At 43.2% G+C, this 26,841-nt stretch overlaps 1 protein-coding gene across 1 annotated transcript in view; it reads left to right on the top strand.

Annotated features, from left to right (window-relative positions):
- Marchf3 (membrane associated ring-CH-type finger 3) overlaps positions 1-26,841 on the top strand; it is a 140,199-nt gene that overhangs the window by 88,249 nt on the left and 25,109 nt on the right. Inside the window, exons 2-3 of the mRNA XM_051200879.1 lie at positions 14,893-15,136; positions 19,167-19,371. Coding sequence (XP_051056836.1) covers positions 14,949-15,136; positions 19,167-19,371 — 393 coding nt within the window. The 5' untranslated portion in view covers positions 14,893-14,948. The remainder of the gene's footprint in view (positions 1-14,892; positions 15,137-19,166; positions 19,372-26,841) is intronic.

The raw sequence follows: 26,841 nt of genomic DNA, 5'->3' as shown, positions 1-26,841 counted from the left end.
CTCCTTTGTTGTCAGAAAAGTGCAGATACATCCTCCCTGGAAAGAATAAGACCACATGTTCTTGTGTGTCTGCACTGGGTGCTTCAGAGTGGCTAGCTCAGTCTGAAGTCAAAATGGTACACAGGTGCCAAGCACTACAGTGACCCATCTGGCTCTTCCCAGAGCCTCCTATTTATTACCCAAGGGCTTAACCAAAGGGAAAGTTCCTATGCTGTGGTGACATTTACATTGTCAGGGAATATTCTCGGCACATCTCACCTTCCCAACACCCAGCGTTCTTAAGTTTCTCGTGCGTCTCGATTATGTGCATTTGGTCTTACCCAGATGTTTCCCTGGCATGTTCTGTCTGGGCCTCCCCAGCCCAAAATCATACCATCTAGTGACAGGGTTTCTCAGCCATTCTAATTGTAAAGAGAGCAAGCATTCACCCTGAACCTACTCAAGTGAGTCCCTTTAAATACTCATGGCAAGGACACTCTCCCTTTTCTCCAATGTATCAAGGAGTGAAATAATTGAGCCCTACTACCTGGTGTCAAAAGACCCATTTGCCTCATTCCCAACTACATTTTTCTCTCTTTATCCACTTTGCCTCTAGAAGTACTGTTTTGCATTCCATATTAATGAATGTCAGCAGACAGGATATGTGTGTTGGCTCAAACAGAAATACCGAAGACAAGTGAATCCCCTAGAGATACTTGATGTTAGGTGGCCCTTTTACAGTAATCACAGCCATCAGCATTTGCTGTTGTGCCAACCTCTGTGCTAGGTACCTCATACACAGTTTTTCACTTCATCTTCAAACACATGTGATGGCCACCATTTTGTCCCCAGCTTGCAGAGAAATAACTGATAAATGGAAGAGCAAAGGGACCCAAACCCAGTGTCTAACCTGCAGACACACATGTCAAATCATTATACCAGGTAACCTTTCCTTGATATGTCAAAGGGGGAAATTGTACCTGGGTGTGGTGACACACTTGGAGTTCCAGCACTCTGGAAGCTGAGGAAGAAAGATCTTGAGTTCAAAGCTATCCTGGGCTACATAGTAAGACCCTGTCCAAAATATGAAAGAAAAAGGGGGGTAGGTATGTACTCCTCCTTGCTTGTGCAGCTTGTGTTTTCTGGATTCTGTGTTAGTCAAGTTGATTGTGCCAACCACCTAACCACTGACACCTGCTTCCCTCCCATGTGCCCATATTGGAATTTTGCAATAGGGATTATACTTCAGTCAGTCCCCACGGTCTGTGGTTAAATCTATGATGCTTAAGAATTTATGGTTAACAGTAGCATGAGCATAGCCTTAAAGCAGATCCATGTGGAGATGTAAACACTGAGGTACAGCATTACTCTCCAATCAGAGCCATTGGCTAGACTCTTCTCAGCAGCAGCAGACTGCTTTTGTTAGTTCATTTCAAGTTCACATTTCTCTTTCACCTCTGAACGCATGAGCCTTTTTGTAAGGTGTGCAAAGCCTTCACTTACAGAGGCAAGCTGTGTCTTGCCTCTTCTTAGTTCAACAGCTCTTAGCGAGTTCCACTGAAGCTAGGAAAACACTCCTCCATCCGGCCCCACCTTCTTGGAATGTACGCTAGTGTGTCCCCCCGCCCCACCCATGGAGCGGCAGAGCTCACAGTAGTGTCTACAGGGACATGTAGGCAGTGAGTCTGATTCCACACTCTTATTCCTCCTGTCACTGCTTTGCTAGCCTACATTCAGTTCCAACTAACTGGAAATGCCAATGGGCACTTGAGTGTTTCCCAAAATACAAGGTTTTCATAAATACTTCTTGTGCTGTATGGACAGAGCCAGCATATTATCTTCCAATTATCATGGTCTTAATGTCTAACTGACAGGTGCCTGTCAGTAAAACAAGGAGATAATAGGGAAAACAAAAAACAAAAAAAAACCCAACAACAACAAAAAACAAAAGCTTTCACTAAGAGAACAGAAAAGAAAGACCCTGTGTTCCTACCTTACAGATACTTGTCAACCATGGTTTTAAAAAATGTATGGATGCCTCTGTGGGGGATAAGCATTTTCACTCTTGTTAGAAGAGAAGGGAAATGTGTCTCAGACATGTGCAGATTTTTTTTCCCCTGGTGGAGCTTGCCCAGCATGTTAATGTGTTAACCAGCATGGCACTGGCCAAGGTATTGTCACCTGCAAGCTTCATTGGGCATGATCACAAAGTCTAAATACTCAAGCAAAGTGGCCTCCACTAATCCCAATGATATCCATGGGCTTGGAGTGCCTCCAGGTGTATATAATAAATATTCAGATAGTACTGGCCTTCAGGGACAAGAGACACCAATGATAGGTAGAATAGCAAGGAAAAGAAAAGCTATTTTAGGGTTGGTCTCACTATTCCTGAAGAAGAAGTAAATTCATAAGGCCTCTGTCTACAAAGAGTATGGGACCTGAGAGAAGACAACAGCAACCACAAGGAAAATAGTCTTGGATGCCAAAGTAAGCAAAGGAAACTATATATAGACCTCCAGCCTACAGTGCCATGATATGATGAGACCAGGCTCCTAGTTTATTTTACATCGATAAAGCCACAAGTCTGTTTCTTCTCATTCTTGTTTGTATGTTCACATGTTTTAGTGTTTGTGTATGAAGGCATGCACATGCCTTGACATTCATGTAGAGGTCAGAAGACAGCCTTGTGTGTCAGTCCTTGTCTGCCATCTTATTTGAGCTGTTACATGTTCCATAGTAGCTGGCCTAAGAGTTTCTGGAGGACTCTCCTGTCTACACCTTCCTCCTTATAGTTCTGGGAATTCAGACATGAAGGGATGGAAGTTATCAGACTTGCTCAGCAAGCCTGTTCTCTTCATTCAAAGTGAAGAGCTTGTTACTATGTAATGATCTGATTCTTTATTTCACTGTAGACAAATGATCCCTTTAAGAATAATATAAACTAGCCAGGTGGTGGTGGTGGTGCACACCTTTAATCCCAGCACTTCGGAGGCTCAGGTAGGCAGACCTCTATAGATTCAAGACCATCCTCGAGAGAGTTCCAGGACAAAGTCCAAAGTTACACAGAAAAACCCTGTCTCGAAAAACCAAATAATAATAATAATAAATATAAACTAAACAAAATAACTCAGTTACTATAGGATGTCACCAATCCCTACAGGAAGACACCAGTTCTTCAGTTTGAAGACTGAGAGTCATAAGAAAGAATTGCACAAGAATCCTTCCTTCTGTGTATAAATTGTAATTCAAGATAATTATGTCACATTGGTTGATGAAGAAAAGTTCTTCGTTGCAAAAGAATTCCAGCTACTAACTGGAAAAGGGATGTATAACTGAAGGAAAAAAGGATTTCTGTAGTCCACAATTGAAATAACTTAGGTACATGTCACTAATGGGTAGAATCATTACCTCTTTAAAAAAAAAAAAATGCCCAAACTGGGATCTTTCTTGAACCCACTAGAAGCTCTTATCAACTGAGAGTTGAACCTGAAACTAAGCTGAGTCGTGTGTTTCCAGAAAATAAAGAAGCTAGAACAAGCCAAAGATAACATAAGACAAAGCAGAAATAAAGAAAGTGTAAGTTGAGATAGGGCTTTGGAGAGGACATATAAAAATTCCCAGCAAAGGGAAGAAGGAGCCAGTGAGATGATTCAGGGGGGAATGAATTAGCTGCCAAGCTTACCAGCCTGAGTTCAATTGTCAGGACCCACATGGTGAGAGGAGGGAGCTGTCTTTTGTCTTTTGCAGGCTGTCCTCTGACCTCCACGTGCTTGCCATGGCAAATAGACACACACACACACACACAATTTGATTTGTACACGTTGTTTGAATCATCTTTAAAAACCTGTCATAAAGAATATTTTTTTCAAAGTAGTTGGAGAAATTTGAATATGTTATAAATATTGCATAATCGCAAATTTATTGTAAAGTTTGTTAGTCACAATTACTCTGGGGTGAAATAAGAAATGCTCATATTTTTAGAAGCATACTGAAGGATGACATGACTTCTGGAATTTGCTATGAAGGGGAGGGGGAGGGAAAGAAGTAGAGTAGAAAAGGAGAGAGAGAGAGGAGGGAGGAAAGGCAAAATGAGAGTTGCAAAGGTCTGGTTACTTTTTACATTGAAATAATGTGGTATCTATGGGTTTGCTGTAATGCTCTATTTAGTCAATATTTTCATGATAAAAATCTTAAAAACTTGAAATATTTCCGAGGGTGACTGTAGGGGTCACATTACCTATAGACAAATTAGGACCTATGACTTTGATAAAAGTTATTATGTAATGATTAGGCGATGTTATGTTTTTATTGTTTTTAACATCTTTATTAAAAATAAATTTAAATAAACTCATTTGGGGGTCTTCACTACAAAGCACTTCATTGTTTCCCGCCAGGCAGGTGGAGCAGAATTTGGGCACCTGCCGCAGGTGTTAGTGCTGATCTTAGCTGGAATAACTTTCTATTCTTCAGCATCGACAGTGGCTGGTCCCTGGAGATTTATCTGACTACATGTGTTTTTCACATTTATTAGCGAAATTGGAGACTCAAGAATAAAACACTGTCCTCAGGAACATTGTGTTAATTTGTGACACACCAGAGATTTTTTTTTTTTTTTTTTTTTTTTAGCCCATAAAGCAAATGAATGAGCTCTGTGGGGGCATGGCTGTTATTTTCTCCCTAGAAGGCAGTAAAGACCTGCAGTATTTATTAAGCACTTAGAAAAAGGAAAATGAATAGTGTTATGAACGTAGAAAAATATGCTCACACTGTTGCCATTAATAATGCGATTTTTCTGTCTGTTTTTGGATACATATTTTAAAATGTGGGCCTCTGTGCATTATTTAGTTTTGTTTGGGATGATTACTTAGTTCAGTATCAATATAAAGTTATTTCACTTTCTATCAAACTGGCTGAAAAGAAGCCTTAGTCATTAATTTTAATAGTGCTAAATATAGAGAGAAAGGGCCAGGCCAGATGTTTGACTCAGGACCTTTCCTCTGTGGAACTGTAGGGCTTTAGGGGATCTTCTGGTGGGTGACAGCCCCCCCCCCTGTAAGCTGACAGTGCACTAGGGCGCTTCTACCAGGATTCAATGGGTGACTTCTGTGGAAGATCTGGGAGAATGCAGACCCAGCCTCACATGGAAAAAGACCCGGCTCCTAGGTCAAGGGATGGCATTCAGGGACAGCTAGCCAGGTGCCAGCAAAGGACAGGCTGGAGAGCTCACTGGAAAGAATAGTGACTGGGGAAAGATTTGCAAATGCTTTACATCGAAGTAGGCATGAAATAAGTTCCAAAATCAAGGAAGAGACTGTATTGGCCAATTTCATGCTTCACAAGAATCCAGGATGGAAACCAAAGTGATTAAGTGATAAAGTGACCTCGGGTGGCTGCATCCTTTGACTGTTTGTTACTTCACTTGTGCTTGTTTTTATCTTATTTCTTTTTAATGGGGCCAGTTTAAAGAACCAGTAGAAAAGAGTCTATGAGTCCAACGGATGTGAGACATATGCCCACAATCCCAACACTGGGTATGGTAAGGCAGGAGGATCGTAAGTTTGAGACCAGCCTGAGATACATAGCAAAACCCTGCCTACCCCTCAAAAGAGTACTGGTGAATTGTGGGAGAGGAGAGGCAGAGAGCAGTGTCTATGACCAAGAAAAGCAATTCCCTGAGGTATTTATGTGATTTTTTTCCCTTATGTTTATAAAAGCTGTCAAAGCAGATGCCTTGATGTACATACACACACACACACACACACACACACACACACACACACACACACACACACCAGAGGCAGCTGGAGACCTAGTCAGATTCACGTCTATTGACCACGTATGAAACTTAGTGTTTTGAGGACTCTTGTTCATATGAAGCATATAGTAGGAGAGCCCATCTCTATAATGCTAAAGGCGGGGCCTAAAAGCAAAATCCAAACAGGTCTTCATTCTGCACTCTCCTTATTCTTCTGGGCAAGCTGAGTAACTATAGAGATCATTATGTGCACAGGAGGCAGGACACCAAATGTCTTGCTTGATCCTCACGGATCATCAGCCACCCACCTCCAGTGGAACACAGAACCTTGGACCTGTGAAGAGTCAAGAAACAGACTTCTCCATGGCCTCAGTGCACCAGGGGAAAGGAAAGACTTCACGCAACCCTTGCTTAACATAAGCCAGTAGTCAGCCCTACCGGGAAGCACAGGAGGCTCAAGTGAAAAGCTGGCATGTCTGCACAGCTAATGCTGGGTTGCTTGAGGATAGCAAGGCGAGGACAGCTTGAGGACCAGCCCCAGATGGACTTCCTCAATGCCAGGCGCTCACTTGCATGCTGATAGACCACCGGCATGAATCTAACAACAAATTAGGAGCTTCTCCTGTAGAGTGTGTTTAGCTTCCTTGTTACTAAGGAGTTTCGTTTCTTGCCAGCTCACCTTCCTCTACCTCCCTTCCCTCATGCATGGACAGGGAGTGTGTTTGGTTGGCACCAGGCACTCTGAGAGTCACTTGAAAATTATATACTATGCTTGTATATTTCCTTTCCAAGAGACATCATATAAGCATCTCTCTGTGTTCTGTCTGTCCCCCTTACTGTTTTCTAATGTGGTGTTTTTAAACTTTCTGACCTGCCCTCAAAACTCATCTGCAGAGTCCCACCTCCTCCTCAGCTCGGTGGGGGGCCCTGAGTGTGGGAGCCAGTTGTTATTTACAAGTGTAATTCAGCTGTCACTGGATCTTTGAACACACGGGGTTGTTATGGGCTTTTTTTAATTGCCATTTTCATCTATCTAATTAAAATTAAATGGAAAAAATGGATAGCCTCCAAAATCTGAATTAATTTCATGAGTACTTCTTCGGGGAAAAATATGTATAAATATGATAATTGGTGCTTTATTTGCCTTCAGCAGAATGAGGAGGTTTTTACCTGAGTGAAGAGAAAATATAGTCATTTTTAATGAGAAAAATAAGGCTTGTCTGATGCTTCTGATACTTCTTGTGCCTACAAATCAGAATTAATTACATGGACAAGAAATGATAAATAACTCTGAGTATAACTTTAACACAGTGCACCAGGAATGTGTTATCAGAATTCCTACTGTGCCGGCTTCCCTTATGCTGCTCTATGGATACTTTTCATCCCTGAAGCTCATCACTGATAATATACACATTCTTCAAGAAAATACCATTACCCAACCCCCCCCCAGTCAAAACCTTCATCATACTTAGGAACGAGCAATTCACTTGCTTACTATACTCTGTATGTGTGACAACATGCACATACAGAAAATAATGAAACAGAAAAGGGTGGAGGGGTTGCTTTGTTTTATTTTGTTTTGTCTCGTTTTGGGGGTTTTGTTTTGTTTTGTTTTGTTTTGTTTCGCTGACTGGGTCAACCAGTGTTTCCCTCTACAGACTCATCAAGTGCCTGACAGACAGGTTTATTAAAACTTGGATGGTCACTTTATTTGGAATGACATACTCTGTGTTCTACATAATGAGGTCGGTGAAGCATCCAGAAAGAAATGTATAATTTGGAAGCATGAGTCTGTAAGCACAGCCCTGCCATAGCCATTTAAGTAATGAAGCAGCTACTTTATGGCTCCACATGCGTAGTGAATGGCCTCCTTGGCGTGTTTTTGAAAACTTCAATGTTGCTGGTAATCGTGTCCCAGCAATCTCCTTGGAGAGCCTTTGTGTCCCGTTCTCAGAAGAAATATGCAGCTTTTACGCGTTAATGGTTTTGAAATTAGTCATTTGCTGCGTTTTCGTTGGAAAGGAAGGGCACTGTGATTTTCTGCCTCCCCTTATTTGCTCTGAACATTCAAGATAGTCTAAGTTCATCAGCCATGCAGTGCAATGTCTGCTTTTAACATGCCTGGGAAGTCAAGGAAATGTTCCATCAAAGAGCATTTTTATTCTCAGGGACTTCTCTTAGAATCCAATCTGCCCAGCTAAACCTCAGAAGGGAAATCCACAGACAGACCAGTATTGCTGCTTTCTCATTTCAACCACCAATTGCCCTGCATTGCTCCCTCATTTGTCTCATTAGAGGAGGTGATGCTCCTTGAGTATCATCCTTGAAGAAAGCTAGGAGATACTTTACATCTCCTTTCTGAAGCAAGTGCATGAAGAGAAGTTGAAGTCAGGCTTCTGAGTCCTGGACCAGTGCTGGTCACATGGAACTCTGCAAACAAGAAGATGTCCAGCCATTCCCTAGTTCTGTAATGTCTTTCTCCTGAAATTCAGGGCATCAGGGTCCCTTGAACAATCAAGGACACAGATAGCAATAAGAAGGTACTGATCTTAGCAACCTGGAAGAGGCCTGGGGCTCCAGAACATTTGGTTCCCCGCACTTTTCTTTGGGAAATGTTAAGTATGATTTGAGATAGCTGCACCCTACAGTACCAGAAACTTCCTAGGACTAGCTAACACATCCTCAAAAACTATTTAAAGATTTACTTAGCTGGAAGAGCGAATGAGTGGTTGTGAAGGTGACCCAAGGCCCTTCCAGAACAAGTTTGTACCTATAACTCCTACCTCTCTTTGTACTTCATTTTGGTAACAAAATATAAACATGGGACCTGGACACCTAACAACTTTTAAGTGTTTAATACTTTATTGTTAACTGTGATTACAGAATCACAGAGCAGATCTTTGGGGTACATTCATCTTGCTTGACTTGATGCCCATTGACTAGTAACTAGCCAGTCCTTTCAGGAGCCATTGCTGTAGCTTATTACTTCTTAAAACTTCTGCAACTGGGCATTAAGGTTGGCTGTGAAGTCCTACTCTGGCTCTCGACAACTGAGGCAACTCTCACACATAGCTTCATGATAGCCAGAACTCGCATTCTTAGGCTTGTGATCCCACCTTTAAAACTTGTGGGTAAATTAGAAACCCAGAGATGTCAGTTGAACAGACTTCTCCTGCTTCTCAACCTGTGCCCACGAGACTTTGTACTACAAATTCAGTTCTGGTACAATCAGGCCAGCAAAGGAACTCAGGAGAGGCTTATGCTTTGTTTTTTTAGTTCATTCTTACAACTAGATTAGTTAAGGTAGAAGTAAGAGGTTGCTATAGCAAGTAGACCCAATATCTCCAATATCATAGCAGTGTTGATCAGATATCGTTACATTTTCATCACTACATGGTCAGTGAACACGGGCAAGGTTCCCTGGCCAACATATGGAGTGGCACTGTGCCAGAGTTCAAGTATAGTGCAAAAATATGGCACAAAATAGGTTGCAGTCCAGGCTAGAAAAATAATAGGAATTAAGGTTAGCACAGATCAAAATAAATTATGGGAATATAGTATGTCTCAACTTTATTAATTTTGTCTAACTTTTTACTCTGTCTTTTTTTTTAAGATTTTTTATTTTGTGTGTATTGGTATTTCGCCTACATATATATCTATGTACTCCATGTGTGCCTCATGTCTAAGGAAGTCAAAAAAGGGTATCAGATCTCTTGGAACTCTTGGAACTGGAGTTATAGATAGTTGTAAGGTGCCATGTAGATGCTGGAAAATGAATCTGGATCCTCTGGAAGGACAGGGAGTGCTCTTAACCACTGAGTTTCTCTCTATATCCCAACTCTAAAAGCATGTTCTTATCTTGTACTATTATCTGCATATAGTTTGTACCCCAAAAGATCATATGTTAGGAGAAGCTTGGCCCTCAGTGTTGCAATGATGGTGGGATGGTTGAACATTAAAGAAGTAGAACCTAGGGCTAGAAGATGGCTTAGAGCAACAGTTCTCAACCTGTGGGCCACATCTCCTTTGGGGATCAAATAACCCTTTCACATGGGTCACATATCAGATATCATGCATTTCAGATATTTAAATTACAATTCATTAACAGTAGCAAAATTATAGTTCTGAAGTAGCAATGAAAATAATGTTATGGTTGGGGATCACCACAACATAAGAACTGTATTAAAGGGTGGCAACATTAGGAAGGTTGAGAACCACTGGCTTAGAGGGATTAAGGTGCCTGCTACCAATGATTCAAGTTCCCCAGGATTCTCATGGATGAAAGAGAGAACCAATTCCTGCAAGTTGTCTTCTGACCTCCATACATATGCCATGGCCTTGTGTGTGTGTGTGTGTGTGTGTGTGTGTGTGTGTGTGTGTGTGTGTGTGTGTTGTGTTGTGTACCGGTATGTGTACAGGCACATGTGTGTATGGAGGCACATGTAGAGGTCAGAGGATAACTTCACAGAAGTTGGTTTCTTCCACCTTGTTTGGGATCTCTCTTGTTACCTATGTTGCTACACATAAACCAAGGCTAGCTGGCGTTGGAGCTTCTGGGCAAGTCTCTTTCCTGTCTCCCATCTTGCCAGAGTAGTGATGGGACTATAGATATACACCACTGCATTGAGGTTTCCTGTGGTTCTGAGATCAGGCCATGAGGATTGCTTAGCAAGCACTTTTACCCTCTGAACCATGTCCCCACTCTGAGTGCAAGGATTTTTGCTTTGTGTTTTAAAAGCACTTACCCTGTGAAAGACCTAAAGTTTGCTATCTCCTTGTGTACCTCTCCTCTTAGAAAACTTCCACCATGCTATCATGCAGTCAGGGAGGCCATCATTGTAGTTAGTGCCATGCTGTTGGAGTCTTAGCTTCCAAATTATGATCTTAATAAACAAACTTACAAACTACCCAATCTCAAGTATGGTGTAATAGAAATGTAAAATTGACTGATTACTTTCAGGCTTCACAAACCACCAGGTGAGGTGGCTCAGGAAACAAGAATACTCAACATTCAGATATTCAGCAGAGTCCAGAGATGTCTAAAAGACTGTCTTGTCTTCATCATTTATCCTAATGAGTGGTGCACCTTGGGTCCACACGTGGCCTGGGTAGCAGGTTGCACATACCCGAGCTGCACCACTCACTAGGATAATACAGCCCAATCCATTGAAGGTGACATTATGTCATATTGGATACTCCAACTGAATGTCGTGCCTCTGAGAACAGAGATGGGATTTTTTTTTTTTTTTGGGGTGGGGAGTGTTTTTCTTTGTGATCAGCATGTAGCCCTCCAGAGGCTGAGGCACTGGGTTGGAGAGGTGAGTCTGGGTGTGCTTTCTGAAAGCTTCCCTTCCCCCACGCCCTGAGCCTGCATCTTCATGATGCCAGCCACGTTCCCATGGAAATCACTTACCAGTGGCACACTGTTCCAGAAACCCGGCAATGATTAGCTGCAGCCTGGTTGGGGCTCCTGCTTTTGTAAAACCTGTACTCTGTCCTTTGCAAGGGTCACAGTTTTAACAGACAAGCCTTTTTATTTTAACAATTCTCTAATCAGGCTTTCATTTACTTAGCCTCCTGGTCCGTTTTCACTGTCTCCCCCTTATCCACCTACACCCACTCTTCCCACTGTGTACAGCTGAGTTTGTCCAGTACCAAATCATCCTTCATTCTCAGTCTGAGAATGACATTGTATGTTGTGTCAAACCCAGCCAACAAAGGACCCATCCTACCAGTGCAGCTTGAGACTTCAAGTTTACATATACTTTCCCTGCACTGTAGACATGAAAATTCTCAGGTGGGCTTGGGAGCTACCTTCCTTCCCCATAGAGAAGTGCACGAGCACTGCTAAGAAAGCAGTCAGACAGCGCTTGAGATTTTGCAGAAAGGTCAGTAAAGACCAGTGCTAGCTGCAAACCCACAGCTCGACTCCTTTGAGCAGCCAAGGCAAGAGCCTGCTGTTCTCCCAAGAGTCCCCAACCAAGACAGAGAAAAGCCCTGGGCCATTTGTCACTGCCCCAGGTGCAACATACACATGCCAGTTGGTGCATACAGCCTGCAGGCCCACTCCTGCCCACCCATGCCTCATCTGAATCCACAAGCATCCTCCTTCCTGAGATCAGGGCACAACGTGCTATCTTCCTTCCTCCTCTGCATGAGTAAATGATTGGATCCATTCATCTGGGGCTGGAACCAACTCCACCGTCTCCACTGTGATCAAGCACATTCATGCTCTGTGTGATCCCTCCCACCCCAGTTTTAATCCAAAGAATAGTCTCTTTAGGACTAGTGGGATTCTCTGCCAGCATGACAGTCTTTACTCTCAAAGGTATTCAGTGGTATAGAGCAGGCATGCTGATTTGTTCTTCCAGGAGACCTAGATTGGAATAGCTCTTCAGCTGACTCCTAAGCTCGATGACAGCTTAGAGGATCTGAGGTGCATGGCTCTATAGACATGGTACATGAGAAGGAGCCAAGGCCTGCTTGGAGGAGAGACAAGGTAGAGGTGCCCATGGCCCTTTGTGTTGAACGTAGTGCCCAGAACCCACTACAAAGAGCACCCGCCGATCAAGTGGCTGATGAGATGTCTTTGCTTGTGAGATGTGAACTGGAGTATATCATTCAGAAGTTAAATCATAGATGAAAGTAAGTCCAAGAGAAACTGCTTCTGGAACATTTTAAACGCATTCTGTTGGGGATATAGGTCACTCACTGCTTCCTTTCAGGAGAACTTATTCTGTTACTAATGAATGACCATGCCTGAAGTGGGTAACCTAACTAGGGCTAGGCCTGGCTCCCACTGGCCACTGTGCACCACTCCCTGCCCCCTTCCAGTTCATCAAGCATAGAGAGAGAGTGCTCCACTCGCTGGGCTGGAGTTATGCAAAAGCCAAAAATAGACTCTCGGAGTGCACCCAGACATAATGATTCCATGCAGCAGAAGGTCACTGTGTCTGCTTTTCCTGCCAACACACCCCTGGCTCTTCATCTATGGCTTCTTTGTGAAGCAATAGAGTTGTGCCAAGAAGCTGCACTTTGTGGTTTGGAGGCATTATGAGAATTTAAAATCATGTCAGTGAGGTTTTGTCAGGGTAGGCTGGAGGAGTGGGCTATGCACCATTTTAGAAGAGGGCCATCTTTTCACATCCTTTTGTTTATTGGCCTGAAAGCTACTGTACCTCCATTTAAAAGGAGGAAAATAGTCTCCCTGGTTCAGCTACAAGCAATCTCCACACTGTGAATTCTGCCCAAAAACCAAAACAGTACCTTCTCTGTAAGAGTTCTGTGGTTCTGAGTGGTGGGATCATAAATGAGTTTCTCCATGCTTTCTAGAATATTATATACATACATACATACATACATACATACATACATACATACAGTATAGCAACAAAACCTATTATTATATGTGCATATATGTTATCATCTATGAGCACATGTACATGGTGTGCACATGAGTGTCATTCAGGCCCAAAGTTGACAGGGTCTCTCTCTGAGCCTAGAGCTCACTGATTCCTGTCAACCTAACTAGCCAGATTTCTTCAGTGATCCCCTGACTATGTCTTCTGAGTGCTGGATCACAGGCAACCACCATATCTGCTAGGCTTGCATGTGGGCTCAGGTCTTCATTCTTCTACAGCAAGTACTTTATCCAGAGAGCTATCTCCTCAGACCCCCCAACAAGCCCTATTTTTGAAAAACAAAACTATACTCTATATCTATCTATGTATCTTTAAATTTTCAATATTCAGTGCTGTAAAATAGCATGGATGGATAGCCACTGCCAACATGCCTGCATCACCCCCGACCAAGGGTTGGTACCCACAGACGTTTCTCCATCATAGATTCTAAGGGGTTGCTAGACAGGAACACACACACACACACACACACACACACACACACACACACACACACACCTTGGAAGGATTAAGGCAACAAGAAAAAAGGAAGCTAGCCACACACCTCAGTAGCAAGGATAAGGATCATTGCCATTTATCTCAAATAGTGAGACCTGGGCCTGTCAGGAGGGAAACTGTCCACTCAAGTACATCTGAAAACACTGTAATTTTGCCCTGATGTACATCATTTTGAAAGTTGGGAAAGGTCCTGTTTTCCAGACCTGTAGGGATCAAGTCAAATGTAGTAAGTAGAGAAAAATATCTGAGAAGAAACCACCCCTGGAGGAATCCCAAGTATCTTATTCTGAGTTGGAAGAGGAAAGATAAAGTTGGCAATAGCTGGATTTGAGCTTTGATGACCCTGACTTCTTGTTGACAAGAGCTCCATCTGTCAACCAATCCCATGTACTGAGCTTGAGCCATGTGGAATATGAGGTGACCAGGGCACAGTGGGTGGTGGAACTGAGTCATGTCACCTTTAGGTGTAATATATCCTGCAAGTTTCATCATGACTCAGTGGTACACAAACAAAAAGCCAATGCTAATATATTTATTATAATACCCATTTGAAACACAAAACAGTTCATCAAACTAACCATCGCCTGGACAACTGTTTCAGACTGGCTCAGATGGGTTAGCTTCTTACAGGAAGTTAATCTGTGGCTTTTGAGGTAGATCGTTGCAATACAGGACACAGATGTGGCCAAGTTTAGAAAGTGATGGAATGGTGTTCCAGAAGTATGTTTCCCAAATTCTTTGCTTTCCCTTCCTTTTTTATCCCTGTTTTTAATCTTAGTATCTCTGAATAAAACTGCATAGAGAATAAATTGCTTACAAGAAAAAATAGTTGCAAGCAGTTTTAATAATGACTCTAGTAACTTTTAGAGAGTGTCAACAAAGACTTATTGCATCTCTGGTGCAGAGCTGGAGAATTGCTTATCTTCTCTTCAGATCTGGGCTTCAGAGCCATCATTCTATCCCCTCATGGAAAGCAGGTCTCCTGAATGTATATGTGGGCACACATGCTTGCTGTCTTGTTCATAAGCAGGTGTTCATAACTCTTGTAGCCTGTATATGTATGAGTCTGTGTGTGCAAATGTATGCAAGTATGCTTGAGTTAAATAGTAACAAGATAATAATGCCACATCTAAGCTATCCTAGTATTTATATTAAATAATGACATGCTGATATTGGTGGCCCATAATCCTCTATTTTCCATTAACCATCCAGCCAAGTAAACTGTTTTCTGATCTCTCTTAGATGGAAATCCTCTATGAATGTGGAAGCCATTAACAGAGTAATTGCTGTCTGTTGCCATGACAACCAGCCGCTGCAGTCACCTGCCCGAAGTCTTGCCAGACTGCACCAGCTCAGCTGCGCCTGTGGTGAAGACTGTGGAGGATTGTGGCAGCCTAGTGAATGGGCAGCCACAGTATGTCATGCAAGTTTCAGCCAAGGACGGGCAGCTGCTGTCAACAGTAGTGCGGACTCTTGCCACCCAGAGGTACTGCCACAGTTAAAATAAACCGATCTGCAATTGATCCAAAGAGCTGTTTGTCAAGTGGAGAATGCTAAAGGAAGTGTAATTGGTGTTCAGGTCTTTGTGTCAGAGAAGGGAGGTACTAGAAAAAAAAAAAAAAAAAAAAAAAAGACTACCCAGCAGCAGGAGCATAAAGCTAAAATCCATGTTGTCACATTCCTCCTAAAGCCACTGTAGAGAGGTAGGTGGGGAGAGCTATCACGAGATGTGTGGTTGCTTGCTTTGCATTTGTTATTTTGACACTGCTGTGGCTAGTTTTGTCTTCTTGTCCCCAGCAGCTAACAAAGCTAGCACTTTGTTAGGACAGAAAGAAGTCACCTGACTTCAGGTGACTGAGCCAGAGTGATTGGATTTGTGGGACTGAAATAAGTTCTTCAGTAGCCCAGGCTAACCTCATACTCATACTGAGGATGGCCTTGAAGGCCTGATCCTGCCTCCACCTCTTGCATACTGGGATTAGAGGCATGTGCCTCCATGCCTGGCTTTGGGGATAACACTTTCAAAGTAACATTCCTAGCGTGCATGCCACTTAGCATTACCCAGGGGATGCTATCCAGGCTGCTCTCTGAGTGAGTCTCCTTTTGCCATGTATGGGTTCGTTCTGTTATCTTCTCCTTCACTCTACAGCCCCATCCCTGCTTCTTCACAGGAACTCCAACATGTGAAGTCCTAGCGTCTCACCTGGTTTCCCTGTGTGAGGAAGAATAGGGGCTCTGAGCAGCCTGGAGACCACTTATTCAGTCCAGTTCCTTGTCCCTAAGGTCTCCTCTTACGCTGCTGTTGCCCATAGCAGATTAGGAGCTACAGACTCCCAGTGTACCATGCACCATGGAGTCTCCTGTTTGTTTGTTTGTTTGTTTGTTTGTTTGTTGTTCAGAAAGAAAAAACTTCTAGTTTTCTAGCACCCATACCGGGTAGCTCACAACCTCCTATAATTCCAGTGAGGGAAGGGACATGAGAGGCTGACACCTTTGGCCTCCCTAGGCAATTCTACTCATGTGCATACACAAACACTCACACTCACACACACACACACACACACACACACACACACACACACACAATAAAGATAATAAAAGTCAATCTTTAAAATATGTGTGGCTGTCACAGAAGACAGGAAGAAAAATATGTGGTGTATGTTTTCTACTTCTTGGAGAATTTCCAGCAATTGGCTAGAGCTCAGAACATAAAGAGGTGGTAAATGTCATTGGCCTCTGTGAACTAAGGATGGATGGCAGTATGTGCACCAGTGGTCCTCACAGGCATCACTCTCTGCTTGATCCAGAAGAACAGGCTGAGAGGTGTGTGTGTGTGTGTGTGTGTGTGTGTGTGTGTGTGTGTGTGTGTGTGTGTGCCCACATGCACACATGCATGTCCGTGTTATGTCTCTCTTTCAACTACTCCTGAGATACACATCACTGTATACAAAAACACTACAGTTTTTCCCGGTTAAGACTCAAAGTGAACAAAGGAGGCCAAGAGACAAAAGCCATCTGTCACCTTCTCACCTCCCTCTCCCCAGAGCTTGGATGGGTCTCTTGGATAAGTGAAAGGATGATCCTGCTGCCTCTAGCTTTCATTCATTCTCAGGGTCACTCCCAGAAAAGTCTTTGGGGATCTGTAGTGTTTCTGAGGCTGTTTCCATTTAGATCAGAGACAGTATTAAAAAGTCATGGGGCATGGACCAAGGTTAACATCATCTCTGGAGAACTTAGGAGAAAGAAAACAGAAAGTGTGAAAGGAGGCCACATGCCTTCACAACCTTTTTTTAAAATGCCAGTCGCAGAAGCAGTTGGTCCCTCTTGTTGAAAAAGGAGCCATCCTAATTTGAAATTTCCATTAGACTTATATGGTGAGGGCTACGTTACTTGATTTTCCTCAGCCCTGGTTAATTCCGCAAGTGTCGGTAGCTAGCATTAACTAGGTCCTTTCAAGCTAAGACCTGCTCTAGACCAACTTTTCTTCATCCTCACAATCAATACAGAAGGCTCCATTTCCGAGCCTATCTTACAGATCAGGAGACTAAAGTATGGAGAGATGAAGTTACTTGTTCATAGCTAGCTGACAAATAAGATCCCGAGCTTGTGTTTGAGCTCAGGCAGCCAAATTGCAGAGCTGGGAACCATTGGTGGTGCCATGTCCTCTACAAGAAATATGAGAGAATGGCTTTTCCACAAGAATGTAGAGCTCTAAAGGCCACCTCAGTAGGACAGATTCACCACTCACTACAGTGTAGTGTCTTCAGCATCCTAAAGAGTATCTCCACAAGCTCAAGGAACCATCCACACCTTGGCTCTGTGCCCAGCTCAGTCTGCTGCTTCAGAGTCCATCACCAATGTACTTCCTGTTCTCACTCTCCTGCAGTATTGAAAAGAAGCATGAAGGGAACTTGCACATACCTTCATCTGACTCAAATGATGCTGTTTGTCTAGAAACTACAACTGATGTCATTTTGAAAGAATTTGTTCTTGGGGCTGGAGAGATGAGTCAGTTGTTAGAAACCAGAGGACCCTGGTTCAGTTCCTGGCAACCCCATGGTGGCTCATAATAATCCATAACTCCAGTTTCATTGATCCAATGCCCTCTTCTTCCTTCTGTGGGCACCAGGCATGCATGTGATGCACATACATACATGCCAGAAAAACATTCACACATGTAAAATTAAACCATAAAATATAAAATTCTTTTTGGGGATGGTTTTTTTTTCTGAGACAGGGTTTCTCTGTGGAACAGCTCTGGCTGTCCTGAAACTTGTTTTGTAGACCAGGTTGGCCTTGAACTCATAGAGATCCGCCTGCCTCTCCCAAGTGCTGGGATTAAGGATGTGTGCCACTACTGCCCAGCTCTTAAAAGCTTTTTGAAAGAATTTGTTCTTAATGGTGATGAATGCTTTTGTAGATGTATTGTATTTTATATATGTGAGTGTTTTGTCTGCATGCATGTGTGTGAATATGTACCACATGTGGCTGGTGCCTGCAGAGATCAAAAGACGATAGTAAAATCCCCTGGAACTGGAGTTGCAAATGGTTGTGAACCACCATGTGGATTCTGGGAACTGAACACATGTCTTCTGCAAGAACAAGTGAACTTAACCATGAAAAGAAAGAAGTGGGCTGGGAGGATTGCTCAGTGAATAGTGCACTTGCCACACAAGCATGCAGACCAGAGTTTGGATCCCCAGCACCCACATAAAGCCCAGCAGATGTGGCTGCTCACTTGTAATCCCAGCACTTGTGAGGTAGAGACAGGACTCTCTGGAGCAAGCTGGCTGCTTAAACAGACTAGATTCTGTTTGCTAGAACTGAGTTCAAGAGAGACCCTGCCTGAATGCATAAGATGGAGAGCAACATCCATAATGACACTCAGCATCAACTTCTGGCCCCTAGCATACACACATGTGAATGTGTGCCCATATATACATGTGCGTGCACACATGTAAATATACACACATATATATGCAAAGAAACTATAAATTGTTAAAGCATATAGGCATATTTAAACCTATCAACTCACAGGGATACCAAGTCTTTCATCACTTTGAAGATGCAAGAGAATCACATCTTTATTTTTCAAAACAAGTACAATTGTTTTATAAAACAATTATAAATCCTAACATTCCTATGCAAACCACATCACTAGGCAATCATCTAGAAGGTAATGTTTATACCTAAAAGTATTTCAACAGATAAAGGAAGAAAAATGTTAGAAATGAACACATCATCATTTGTCTATCCAAAAAAATTAACAGGTCAAGTCATTAAGATTCAGTGGCTTCTGACATCACACACAAAAAGACACCATGAGTCCCCCAGTGTCCAGAGGAAATATATTCAGGTTCCTGAAGGTATACATATATCTGTAAGGAGGCCAGCTTAATGCAGTTTGTATTCTGAGTGCTGCCCCTGGGGAGGGTCCAAATGATGCAAATCAAGAGCCCTCCCCAGGGCAGTGGGTTGTTACTCAGTGACAATCAGGTGCCCTCCTTCTCTTGCAGCCCCTTCAATGACCGGCCAATGTGCAGGATCTGCCATGAGGGCAGCAGCCAAGAGGATTTGCTCTCTCCATGTGAATGTACTGGGACCTTGGGGACAATCCATCGGAGCTGCCTGGAGCATTGGCTGTCATCCTCAAATACCAGCTACTGTGAACTCTGCCACTTCAGGTTTGCAGTTGAGCGCAAACCGAGGCCGTTAGTGGAGGTCAGTAATGGAGCACGTCCTGAAAACTTAGATGTAATGAGTAAATGATGTCTGCTTTTATGCCCCAGTCACAAGCCCTGTAGAGCTTCACTGAAGCACAGCAATAGCCCTGAGACAGAGAGACAGACAGACAGAAAGACAGACACCAAGAGGGGCAGTTTACCATCTCACTCAGGAGCCCACAGCACAAGAGTGACCTCCACAAGGGTGGAAACAAGAAAGAAGAATTTGGTGTAAAGGGAAAGGGGAACTTTAGAGACAGGATCTCCATTTGTTAATTCCTTTGATAAAAACATACATATCAAACCCCTCTCCAATACCCTCTGCCCTCCTTGAAGCAACACACAAAGGGACTTTTGGGTTGTACATCCCTGGAAATCTTCTTGAGAAAGGATAGCTAGCTGTGTAGCACAGTGGATTAAATCCAGACTTTCTGAGTTCTGTCACTGGGGTAAGTCATCTTACTTCTTGGAACTACTGTAAGGATTAAACAATCACCAAGTATAAAAAAAAAAAATTAGAGTTAGGAAACACAAACATGTTTCAATGAACAAAGGTCTTTCTGAAACCTCTCAGTGAATTGCCTTGCACTGGGATTTCTTTTTGTAAAAGGTGATGCTGTCAATTCAGTGGCCAAAATAGCAGGCTGATTTCCTCTATGTTTTAAGATGCACAGGATTTTCCTTGAGACCTACGGACTGGGCTGGTCTTAGAATCACTGGAGGAAAGTGATTATTAGGGTGTTTCTGCCCTCTCTCCTGCCTCTGAATCCTGCCAGTTAGTAAAAGTCCCAGCATTGGCAGCCATTCAGTTTTAATGCATGATGAGGCAGAGTGGTTGTAGTACAGTTAGTTGTGCTGAGAATCATGTCTCTATGTCAAAGCTGTCCCAGGGAAACTGCAACCAGAACTAGAAGCTGAAGAGGCCCCTCCTGGAGACTGTGTAGTAGATGCTGATGTTGAGACACTGAAAGCTCTGTGTAGACATCCTCGTGTTTTTGACCTTGAAACTTTAATCATGACTTATAACTCAAGCTAGTCTGGTCCGTGACTGACTTCCCAAATGGTGCGACATTTATTTGGCTTGCCCCACAGACTCTGCTTTTGTGAAGACTGCATCAAGTGACCTCTTTGTGTGGCCATTTTGCCACTTGACAGCCACTTTCAGAAATTCATACTTGGAGATTGCCTGTCAGGATCTGGCCCTGTACCGGGTTCTCAGGACCCTAGTGTGTCAGAGCCCCTCTGCAGAGACAGATACAATAAGATGATAAACAGAGAAACTAAGATTTCCCAAGCCCAATAGCAAAAGGGAAAAGTCTATTTCTCCTTTCCAGAAACTTTTGGAATCTCTCCAATTTGCCATTGCAGCTTATCCAGGGGAGCTGGCTTCCCAGGGTGAGGAAATTAGGCTTTTAAATGGATCATTTCCAATGGTCTTCTTTTGAGATCTTCAGATTGACAAAAAATCCAAAAGAGAGAGGCCTGTTGGTGTGTGTTCATATGTTCACATTGTAGTTTTTAAAAACGCACCATGGTCCTTTCCCATCTCAGAGAGTGTAACACATACAGAATGTTCTTCCAAGTCTCCAGTGTCAGGTCCCAAGCCTGGCAGGATGGTCGGCAGCTGTCGTTAAACAAAGCAACAAGGCAAATGACCTTGAGAATGTGTGAGGTGTTCTATTAGATTTAGGGCCTCACCTACAAAAACTTCACCCAGACGGTCACCAGTGGTGAAATTTTCATTGCACAAATGGAATGTGACAATTTTCAGAGTTAATGATGATTGAACAACTTGAAAGTGAAAGGCAAACCCTCTCCGACTGGGGGAGGCTGGCCGTTTGATCATCCCATGGAGAAGTGAACTTGCTGTTTGACCACAAAGCAATAAAAAGTTGTCTTTGGTTTCTCAGCTGGAGAACAAATGAGAGCCAGGTGCAGGCAGATTTTTCAACAAGTGTCATTGCTAACTGACTTTTCCGAGCCTTACCAAAGCACAGCATATTCGCAGAGGCCAGTGCTTCTCAATAATGTCATCTAGAGATGAGCATGCATCTTCTTGGTATGCCAGCCAAAGCTGCCTGTTTAGGGTAAGGATTAGGAATATTGTCGCATTAGTTCTCATTTTTATTCTCTTAATTGCTTTAATCATTACTTTGTTTACCACTTGGATCTGCCTTCTCATTAAAGCAAGAAAATTCTGTAGCATTTAATTTTAAAATCAATGTGACAATAACAGCTCTTGTTGCTGGAGGAAGCAGTTTTAGAAGTCATTTATAAGTTTTATTTGTCAGCAATGAAATGCTAACACTAGCTGCAATTACTTCGGCATCTCAGACTTGCACTTTTGGGACGCCCCTTCCATCCTTCACCCATCACAACCCTTCACTGCCCTTTGTTCTCCATCCCTGAGGGACTCTGTTTCTCCTTCTCTTCTGAAACTTGCCACCAGTTGTTACTCATTCATTTAAGGTCCAGAGCCCAGGACTGTTGTGTATACACAGACTGTGATGTAAAATGTTTTCCCCTCAGAGAGTGAGTTTCTGCTCATAATGGCCAAACCTGTTGGTTTTTATTAGAACCTCCAGACTGGGCACCCCCTCCCACTTAGCCACTGACCATCTGTGTGGCCATCTGTGTGTTTGCTCAGTTTCTCTGCTTCACTGTGGAAGAGGGTAGATAAGGAGCTTTCCATGACATCTTTTGGTCTCTATAAAGCTACATGTCCTTATTATTTCCTTTTTAAATGCATCCTGGGATTAGATAATGTCCAATGGCACAGCACTTGCTCAGTATGCAGGAGGATCTGGGTTCCCAGCACAACCAACAAACTACACTTTCAATGCGCACACTTACATCTCACCTTCTTATCTAACTTGCCTACCTGCCCACGTTGCAGAAGTTATGGACTAAGTATTTTGCTGCTGCAAAGCAAGCCGGTAAAACAAAAGTTAGTTCCAACCCTTGAGAGTGACAAAGCAGTCATCGTATTTAGTCAGATAGGGATGAATTCCTGCTGTGGTCCAGCCAGTGCAGTCTCGTGAGGTCTGTGTCTAGTCGTGCATGGCTTGAAAGAAAGGAAAACAGTCAAACTATCCAACACATAAAAAAAGGGGCCAGTTCTAACACACATGCACCCCATACCTTCACAAGCAGCAAGGCCCGAAGCAAGCTGTTGTGGGTTTGTTGACAATAAAAATGTTTCAGAGGCAGTTTATAAGATGAATTACCCCCAAGAATAATGGGTCACTAGAATGTAGTGACTAAATACTCACTACCAACCATAGGAGGGCCCACTAGCCTGGGAGGTTGTAGTCTCCTTCCTGCTCCTCTTTAGTTTACCTTGGTTTTCTTGATAACGTGAAGCCTGATTCTATTCTTTTTTATAACAAAGAGTAAGATACAGCAAGCTGATCACACACACACACACACACACACACACACACACACACACACACTGTGATTGCCTGGGCTCCAGCATGAGGCTATGGCAGTGGTTCTGATTGACCACTTTGCTAGGGAAGTCCATATCACTCTGTGTGTGTGCGCGCGTGCGTGCGTGCGCGCGCATGAAGTAACTGCTGGCAACACGAGTTCCTAAGGGTGGAGTGTCACCACAGGCTTCCTAGGACATGCATGTGTAATAGCCACCTTACTCAGAAAACTCATAGAGTTAGAGATCAGCTCCTCAAGGCAGGGATTGAAATGAAACAGCAAGAAATGGTGGGAATGTAGTTAGAAAAAAAGACTGTCTGAGTCCTGTCTTCCTGGAACAGAGAGGGCATGATTAGCCTTCCATATTCCTATTTCCCTTACAATGACTAACTGATAAGAAATGTATGCCTGTGAGTCAAAGGTTTAGCTAAATTAAAACTGAGGACTATTTTCACATGTATAAGCTACCTACAATAAATGAATATAAAGCTAGGGAAATAGGATTAAGGATGTTTTTTATCAATTTTCTTGTTTGTGACTTTATTTCTTTTAAGACACCATAGGAATATGTTTTCTTTTTTAAAGTGTGCTCTGGATTCAGTGTAATCTTCAGCTACCCAGCAGGGAGAAACTACACCAGAGCAAAGAGAACTATACACAGAACAGAGGATTAAACACAGAGAGAGCAAAGAGAACTACACACAGCAGAAAACTACACCCAGAGCGGGGAGAAACTACACCCAGAGCAGCAAAAGCTACACATGGAGAAACCACTTTATACATTGCCACTTGCTATTTAATATATTCAGGATTTACTTCTGCGGCTGGAGGGATGGCTCAGCAGTTAACAACAGTCCTCTCCCAAAGGGGCTCAATTCTCAGCACTCATGTGGCAGATCACAACTGTCTGTAACTCTAGCTAACACCCTCTTCTGGCCTATGTACTACACACACGTTACACAGACACACATGCAGGCAAAATACCAATACACCAAAGAGAAAAATAAGTAAATGTTTCAAAACTATTGAATAGTTGTGTGTGCGTGGGATACTGTATTTCTACATATATTTATGTGATTATGTACATTCATTCATATGTGTCAGGCTTAGGTAGAAATGATGTTGTACTCTTCCTGTGTTTTGTTTTCATTTTTAATATCCATCCAATTGAAAAGGTGAGAGCTTTGCTTTAGCATATCCATCAGCAAACCCTGTGGCAATGGGGTAATTGGGAAATAACACAATAGGGGGTATAAACTGATTTGAGGAAATTCCCAAATGAATCTTGTTGCTCTTGGAGCACCAGCAAGCTTCTCTGTCCCTCAAAGTCTGTGAGTTCAGCCCGGGAGTAAGGCATGTAACTCACAATCAGACCATGCGATGCTTTTTTATTGTGTCCATAACTTGGGTCTTCACCAAAGAGCTTGGATAACTTTTGTTTCCCAGCTTGCCTGCTGTCTATCCCACTCAGCCATCCCACTGGCTTGCATTACTTGCCTCCTGTTTACTAAGATTGGGTCATCTCTTCCACCTTTAAAGCTATTGTCTATACCTGTCTTACTACCACCATCTGCTTTGAGGGGCTTCTACGTGAATGTAGTAATTTCCTCCCTCTTGTCCTCCATCAGGGCTGGCAAGGACAATCTTTAACCACACATTAAATGGATCTCTAAAAGAGCACCCTTGCATGGACAGCAGGGAGAAGAGTACTGGCGATCATGCTAGCCACACAGTCCCTTGACGTTTGGCAAGGTCCCTTAACAGGCCTTCCATCAGGCTATCTGTCTCCACATGGCCTTGTGGCACCATCCTGACTCAGCCAGCCGTCCAGATGGCAGGTCTGGCAGCCAGAAGCCGCAGCAACCCCAGATCCTACAGTTGATTGGCCTTAAGATTTTCTCTTGGTTTGGGTGGCTAATTTGGCAGTTGTTTCGTTACTTAACGCTTAGCTACAAAGAAGCTGTTTTAAGGTATCTATTAAATTCACAGCTTGCTTCATTAAAAATCACTTCATTAAAAAGGCAAGCCAACCAAAGTGTTCACACAGCCCTGCCAGATGGAGGCGAGCGAGGAGCTCGGCGCCTGTGCTTTCAGCCCTTTTGTTGATGCTAAAGGATTAATTTGGGGGGAAATCCAATTCCCTGGATAAGATGAGCTACATGAGAGGATTCTATTATTTTAAATTGTGCTGACACTTTCGTGAACTTGGGTTGAGATGTGCCTTGGAATCCACATTCTCATCAAGACCTGGTCCCTCTCCCTTCTTCATCCTATCTGAAAACTTCAGTGGGACGAGATGCAGAGACAGAAAACACCAATTGTTCCGTGCAGCTTTGTTTTCACTTCTCTGTGCTTCTGAAAGCAGAGAGGAGGCAAAGTATAACATAGCAAACAGGTGTGTGTCTACTGCCCAGACATTATAGCAGCGTGCCTTCCCAGAACAGCAGAGGCGTGTCTGCGCTCTTCACAAATGCATCCCTATGCATCCCCACGTTTGAGGAAATCCAGCCAGATTTTCTTTAAACACATCTGGACAGAGGGTAAGAGCAATGAGACTAGACTCCCATGGCTGACTCCAATATAAGAGCCAGTATGTACAGCAAATGTCGGCTGTTACGGAGTTGAGTCTTTGAAAGGCAGACGATTAAATGTTATTACATGGGAATTGGGAGGTGAAGGTAAAGGTGTCCCTGGGCTGCTGGCAGGAGACAGTCGTAAAGGGGAATCCAAGAGAGGAGCAGCAAAATGTTCACTGAATGGCTGCAACTGGTAGTCATCTTCCTCCTGGATCCTCCTGAAATAACGAGGCACAATTAACTCTCAGGGATTACCTGTGCAAAGTACAAGGTGCCTTATAGAGCCTAAGGGAGATGTAGATTGTAGGAGGCCTGTGCAGATTGCTGGGACAGAGTCCCAGCTCCCTGCTGAGGGCTTCTGCCAGCCAGCATGTGCCTCAGCAGTTTTAGTCAACAACTGACTTTTCATTCTGAAGAAATGCATGGCTTTACAGAAATCCACTGAGAAATTATTGGGAGTACGGTAGGTCTGCCTAATGGACAACTGTTAATGGCAATATGCATTGCTAACACAGATATGGTAACTTCTCTTTGCCAAAGTGGAACAGCTTTCAGTCTGTGATGGGAGCTCAAGCCTTGTGTCCTATTATGCTAAGAGCCTCACTTTCCAGAATAGGCCTGGATTCATTAATTTACTTTGAATATACCTATATTTGAACTTTAAGGTATTCACACCTCAGGTTTTCCCTTCCTATTGATCAGGCAAGGGGAAAATATTGTATATTATCCTGTCTCAATGTTACCTGTATTCCTACAGTAACAAAAACTTTGTCCTACTTTGTAGATAAGCAAGCTGCAACTCAGAGAGATTAAAACACTCTCCCAAGATCTTAAATGCTTCCAGCCTCAGGGATAGTAAGGCAGAAAAACAGGCCAGGTGCCCTCTCACCAAAGCCCACACCGTTTCTACATACCTGGTGTCTTAGTCCAGTTGGGACTGCTGTAACAAAACACCATAAATAAGGTGACTTATAAACAATAGACATTTATTTCCTACAATGATGGGGTCTCTTAAGCCCAGGATCAGTATGCCAGGATGACCAGGTTCTGGCAGGGGCCGTATTCTCATTGATTTCGTGTTACATCTTCAAGTGGCAGAAGATCTCGCTCTCAGCAGTCTCTCCTAGAAAGGCACTAATGCCATTTATGAGAGTCCCCATCCTCATGGCCCAATCACCTCCCAAAGGCTCCACCTCTAATAGCACCAACTAGCTGTTTGCTGCCCTTTCTTTCTTTGCTTATCAGCTCATACACAGCCCAGGACTTCCTTCTCAATCACCAGGCTTTCTAGAGAACTAGAAACACCTTAGAAAGAGGAGAATGGGGATTGCCTGGTGTGTGAGGCCCTGGCTCACCCCCTAATACTGGGAATAGAGGTATGGAGAAGAGGAGGGTGGAGGGAGAAAAAGAAAACCATTGTTTAAAAAGCCCTGGTTTACTATTGATACTGAGTCTGTCTA

The sequence above is a fragment of the Phodopus roborovskii genome, unplaced genomic scaffold, assembly GCF_943737965.1.
Source record: "Phodopus roborovskii unplaced genomic scaffold, PHOROB, whole genome shotgun sequence".
In the NCBI taxonomy this organism is placed as follows: domain Eukaryota; kingdom Metazoa; phylum Chordata; class Mammalia; order Rodentia; family Cricetidae; genus Phodopus; species Phodopus roborovskii.
Note: the sequence above shows the minus strand (reverse complement) of the source record. Positions and strands in the feature narration are given on the sequence as shown.